General features: G+C 36.0%; 2 protein-coding genes across 2 annotated transcripts in view; both read left to right on the forward strand.

Annotated features, from left to right (window-relative positions):
• Positions 1 to 283: 283 nt before the first annotated feature.
• LOC106872238 (ceramide phosphoethanolamine synthase) lies at positions 284 to 4,530 on the forward strand. Its single transcript, XM_014919149.2, has one exon. The coding sequence runs from the start codon at positions 498 to 500 to the stop codon at positions 1,515 to 1,517; it is 1,020 nt and encodes a 339-aa protein (XP_014774635.1). The 5' UTR covers positions 284 to 497; the 3' UTR covers positions 1,518 to 4,530.
• The window catches only part of LOC106872233 (uncharacterized), a 106,560-nt gene continuing 103,317 nt past the window's right edge, over positions 3,295 to 6,537 (forward strand). Inside the window, exon 1 of the mRNA XM_052969149.1 lies at positions 3,295 to 3,464. Coding sequence (XP_052825109.1) covers positions 3,295 to 3,464 — 170 coding nt within the window. The remainder of the gene's footprint in view (positions 3,465 to 6,537) is intronic.

Genomic DNA, 6,537 nt, shown 5'->3' on the forward strand with positions numbered 1-6,537 from the left:
GTTATATACGAATTGCTGTAGCTCTTTTTTTTTTTTTCAATTTAGTCTGGGTTGTGTATGTGTGGGTAACGGCGCCATCGTTTATATGTAAAATGCCCGTCAAGCTCACAGGCTGCAGCCTTGGAAGCATTCCGTTAGAGCACTTCTGTCGAACTGAATGCTTCCCATTCATTTACAGAGAACAGCCCCCGCCATCTAGCGACAAATGGGAGGTAACTTAATGTAAACAATGCGTGAGTAAGTGTTGCCATGTGAACAAGAGGAGATAAGTGGAGGCGAAAAGTGAGTTGTGAGAGGTGGTTGGTGAGGTGAGGGGCAGGGAGGGCCACGAATCTCTCACATTCAGAAACAGTTTGCGTGTCCGATAACAACAAAAGTTGTGAGAGGCCTCTGCCGTCTCCGTCGCTCTACTTTGTCGATTTTGTAAACTTTTAAACTCTTCTCCCCCCCCCCCCAACTCATGTTAAACCTTGTTTGCCAACAAATTAATTGCAAAAATGACGAACTTACCAACAAACTTACGAACTTCCAAACATGTCTTTTACATAGTTTTGTTCATTATAGCTATTTATTTTCTCGTTATGGATATTATTCTCTACGTTACACTACAGAACAATGTACTCTGCGAAAAGAATGACGGCATGTACTCTCCCTTCCGTCCTCTAACTGTGAAACTTCTGATGACCGACCCCTTCGACCACTGGATTACGAGTCCACTCATGGAATACTTTGATGAACTCACCGGATTCAGCGATATTTTTTATTTCATTACTCCAAACATGATCAGTATTTTCCACATGTGCCTCACTATATTGGCTGGTAAACTGGTCAGTTCACCTTCCTTACACACCCGCCGGATTGCTGTGTTAGTCTTTCAGATGCACGGTCTGTTGGACACGCTTGATGGAATAGTTTACCGTGCACGAACAGGTAAAGGGCATTTATTTCAATCGCATCGCTCTACTGTGGGTTACGTTATCGACGGTGCGTGTGATACTATTGGTGGAACGGCGCTCTGTATAGGACTGGCTGTTAATTTGTGTCGTAATCCTCCGTCTAAAAGACAGCAAAATACCTTACCTTGGACAAAAACTGACCTGCTGATGGACAGTCCAAACGGGGCTGCTACAACTACTGAAAAACAAAATGGACATGTGAGCAAATTCACGGCTTTTTTTCGTTGCTTTTCATTTGGTATGCAATTACTTCTGGCGGCTGCCATGTGGGACAAAAGTGTAGCCAGACTCTCAGCTATCCTTCAAGTCCCCATAAAAGATTCCTCTCTAGCTGCTCTTCAGGTAGAATCGTTACACTCTGCCAGTACATCTATTATATTTCTGTTGTGGCGATATTCTTCAGCCATAGCTTTACTTCAGATGGTTTTGTTTGCTATTTTTATAGATAAAGTCTGGGAATTCCTGACATTCATCCTTTACATCGGCTGGCCCGTCTTGATTGCTGTGATTTTCGTTACTGAACTCCACATAAGAGCTTTACGAGAGAAAATGCACATGTAAATACACACACATATACACACACGAACTTTGTCTAACCCCGTGGACGGAGCATAAAAGTTTATTTAAGATATTACGGAAATATTTAAACTAGAAAAAACTATTTAACCACCACAACAAAGGAAATAAAGTTCATACTGGAATTTACAATCTGACAAATCACCAAAAGCATAAAATTAACTGAGAAATCTGTAAAAAAAGAACAAGACCCCTAAAAAGTGGTGATCGAACTTTTGAAGTTAAATTTGGTTTCTCATGAATTTCCCTGAGGCCAAACAACTTTTCTGTGTCAACAACCTAAAGAACAACACAATATGTTTTCTTTTCTATATTTGTACTATAATAGGCACATCTAAGATAAATTCTGAAGTTCAGTTGGAAACCACGTGATTCCATAATCGATCTCTTGGTCAAAGGTCTTCTACGATTGCTTCAGGCTGACCTACAACTTCTGAGGGTAGAATTGGGATACGGAAACTGTGCAGATGCCCGTCACTCTTGCGCGCGCGCGCACACACAAACACACACACACACACACATATATATCTGTGTGCCTATATTTACAACGGTTTAAGAACATTTGGTATTCATGTTATGTCCCAGAACTAACGGTTCGACAAACGGAGATCAATATGCTCTATACCAAATTGATGTTATTGCATATGTGTAAACCTGCAAAGGTGGTACCCCAGCATGGTCGCAGTCCAGTTATGTATATATATATATATATATATATATATATATAACTTTTATAAGTAATATTCTAAAAGAATATATAACTGAACTTATGTTGAGTGCTCAATTATTTTGAGCAAATAAATGTGTATATATGTATCATCATCATCATCATCAATAAACTCATCAATAATATACTCAGGAAATCAATATCTAATATTTTGAAAGACATACATCCAACATGACACGTCAACATAATAAATTTAAAATTTAAAATATAAATATCAATATATATAAAAATCTGAATATAGATAAATATATGTGTGAATATATATGCGTATAAAAATTTATGCGTAATTAAGCATGAATATTGTAAAGTCTAAAATATAAAATATAAAGAAACCTAAAATTTAAAGAGTTAAATATCTTACGATCGTTTCACGGATATTACTATAATCACAAAGTCATCCAAAGATCATCTTATTATCAGTAATTCTGCTCTTCAGAGATGCATTAAGAACCAATAGTACATATATATAATATTAAAACATTAGAAATATTAAAAAATTAAAAATAATAATAAAATATATACTGTCCTTTCTATAAATTGTCAAATTAATCCTTCTGAAATATGTAAAGTTCATTCCTTTCATCCTTTGTTGAAATTTTAAGAGTTAAACACTTATTTGTATAAGAATTGGTATATATTTTTCTAAATGTATAGAAGACCTCGGCAAAACTCATTCCGAATAGAGATTACGAACACGTCTAATGTCTTTCAAAATATTAAATATTGATTTCCTGAGTATATTATTGATGAGTTTATTAATTTATTAATAATATAAAAACACATATATACACACAAAAACACACACACACACACACACACACACACACACACACACACACACACACACATATATAAAGAGAGAGAGAGAGAGAGAGAGATGGTATTCCGTGGTACATTTAGAGTTTGTTGAAAAACATGATTTTTAACTCATTTCGATGTCAGGGTTTGTTGCTAACGATTGCTTATCCCCAGCAAGGAACAGACTGAACACACACACACACACACACACACACACACACACACACACACGAATGCATGAATATTTCAGTCACTGGACTGAATATATATATATATATACATACACACACACATACACAGAGGTGTACGCGTGTGTGTAACTTAAATGCCTTAAAAAAAAACCACGTTATGTTGTCAGTTTTATTGTTGCTATCTACGACAACAATGACAAGGTGGAATGTTTTGCGGTAAGTGAAGTTATCTTTCAAATTGTTTCGTTTACCTCTTGTTTGGTCGCGTCTATCAACGACTTGCACCTGGCCGCGCCAGGTTAGACTTTTTTCACCTGAGTCATATTTGTTGTGCAGATTGCTCGCCTCTAAATCTGTCCAGTAGAAGAAACTGCGCAACAATTACATTTTTTTCTTAAACGGAAGGAGATGCTGGGCCCGTGGTCTCTTCACTCACAGGCCCTTCAAAACCGGTGAGGTAATTGCCGTTGTGTATAATAAATATGTTGAATGATGGTGAGTTTGAAAATTTAATTCTATCAAACGAAACTACGAATGAATGACAGAAAAATAAAAAGTATAAAAAAATAACAGTAAAGAAAATCCTGCGGAAAAGTTTATTTTTGTATAAACGACCAACTTTGAACAACTCAACGTTTTGTACCTGTTTTAATCTGAATAAAATGAAAACCCGACACCTCACGTTTTTTCCTTCCAAATTCCGACACCAAGACATTTCCTTCAACTTTTTGTGTTGTTTAAGCCTCCGATCGACTCTGATCTGCCAACAGACTTGTGTGTGTGTGTGGGGGGGCGTAATCACACACGTACAGACGCGTGTGCGCTTAACGCAAACCTTTTCTGGTAAATATTTTAAGCTGTGTCATTAGTCAATATGATTAATGTAGAACAGATTTAAATAACCCAGAGAAAAATCACTCACCACAAACACATGTGGACAGCATACCTAACTGGCGACAGCAATACACACACACACACACACACACACACACGCGCACACATTTGAAAAAGTTTCAGGTTTTTGTTTAATTTTTTTTTTTTGATTTACTGAAAGTCAATCTCGAACCAATTCTGATCAAATAAAACTATGATCATCATATATATGCATTCCAAGCGTGGCCATCGCATATTTTGGAATGCAGTGGTAAGTTCATGGTTTTAACAAGCTGGAGCAGTACTTCTGCCGCGATACCCTCCACGAGTTTTAAAAGTAATTTGTAAAACGTGTCGTTCATTATTTAATTGTATCCCAACAATAATTAATAAACAATAATTTTGTAAATCTTTTTCTTTTGTTTTAACTCTCCATGTATTTTTGTTCATCATTTTTCCCGACCACTACGCAATTAGATACGTTGCCATTTGAGGCTTATTGTACTGCTATTTCTAGCAGGTGAATCCTTTATCTGAATTATTTTGCCTTGCTGTGAAATTATAAACACTTTGTAAACTATATGACATGTCTAAACATTCCAACTGTGACTCTCCCAATTTTTATTCGCAATATATAAAATAATGAAGTCGTAGAAATACTGTCCATTGTATTTTTTTTTAAATAATGTTTTGTTATGTGAGTGAGATATCGCTGTTGTTTCTAGCCAGTCAATCGACTGCTTCCTCTGTCAGATGATGTTAATGGTAATAATCTTCTACGTGTTTTATTTCGTTTAATTTCAATTACGCGATTTAAAAAGTTTCTTTTTCACCATCCCCCCCTCTTTATCTTTCCTTTACTCTCACCGCCACCATTACTACTCCTCTCACTCACGCTCCTACACTCACGCTCCTACACTCATTCCTTCACTCCCATTTTCACGTTTAATAATAGAAATAAATTTGGTATTTGGTTGACATTCCTCAACACACTGTGTGTGTGTGTGCAGCAGGTCGTTGTTGTTGGTGGTGGTGGTGGCTAGAGGAGGTCGACGGTGACATGGGTATGTAACGGTTGTGGTAGTGGTGGAAACAGGGATACAGGAGTTACGGTTGTGTTGGCCGTGGTGCTGGGTCATTGCCAGTGAAGTAACGTGCAAGTGGTTAACCTGTTAGACATAACAACTAAATCTTAAGAAATATTGGATCTATTTTGAAACGGGGGCCACATTTTTCATTAATGTTTTACGTAGTGTTTTTGGTACCGAAAGACTTTCAAACTTCGTATACTTATCTATTTTGTGTTATAGAACAGAAAAATATTTTTGTATTCGAATTTATTTCATGTAAAAAATTGTCTTATTTCGATAATTTCAACCAATCACTGACAAGTATTCAGTTGTTTATATTTACTCCTTTCGCTGATTAAGCGATGTAAAGCGTATTTAATCTCCATACCTTTGTTTTATTTGCTTTTTTCATTTTAAATTTGCTTTAACCCTAACCCTAACCCTAAGGTTAGGGTTAGGGTTAATTGTTTCAGAATCGTTTGTTTATGTAGTCGGCACTTAATGTATATCGGCTGAATGGACGTCAGTGATTGGTTGAAATTACAGAAATACGACAACTTTAACATGGAATAACTTATGGATTTCTTTTTTTTTAAAGAAGACTAAGAGAAAAAGATGTTTTATATGACACATTCTACCAGTGTTCCAAGTTTCAAAGTGTTTCGTTAATGAAAAATGTGGCCCCCGTTTTAAAACTGATGTTATTGGAATTACATCACTCGCATATAGTTTCTCGATTTGAAATCCATTGAGAGGAAGGATTAGAATCTACATTTCGTTCAAATATTTCTCCTCAGACATAATATTACTAAACACGTCTGCTGCGATTCTCTGCAACCATCACTTTCTCTCTCTCTCACATACACACACACACTCTCTCTATCTCTGTTGATTCTTTTACCTTTATTGATCATCAAGTTACCATGACTCTTCCCAGCTCTGTTTTATTTCTTTCCTCCTCTCACCTGGAATGAGGACGATGCTAACGAGGTCCAATAAGACGTCAACAGCTCTCATATTGTCTCCTATGTTTGCGAGACTAATTAAAACACTACCAGTGATAAATATTGTCTTTACTGATTTGAAATAAATTCAGTAAAGAATTAATATTTCTCATTAGTTTTACACGGATACATTGAACCTTAACAGGATGATGAAGATATTAATTTCAAAATTACAACAACACCAACAAAATAATGTTTATATCCTGAACCTTCTTCCTTAGAGAAACAATGTAGTGTGTTGTGCTTATTAACAAACTTTAACGTAGAAGTCTGTGACTGTGTGTGTATTCAATATTTGCATATCATCTTTACAATCACCACCAATATATATATATATATATA

This window comes from Octopus bimaculoides, chromosome 7 (genome assembly GCF_001194135.2).
Source record: "Octopus bimaculoides isolate UCB-OBI-ISO-001 chromosome 7, ASM119413v2, whole genome shotgun sequence".
NCBI classification, from domain to species: Eukaryota; Metazoa; Mollusca; class Cephalopoda; order Octopoda; family Octopodidae; genus Octopus; species Octopus bimaculoides.

Excerpts from the sequence above, each read along its gene's own strand:
- LOC106872238 (XM_014919149.2), top strand. The coding sequence starts at position 498 with ATGACGAACTTACCAACAAACTTACGAACTTCCAAACATGTCTTTTAC.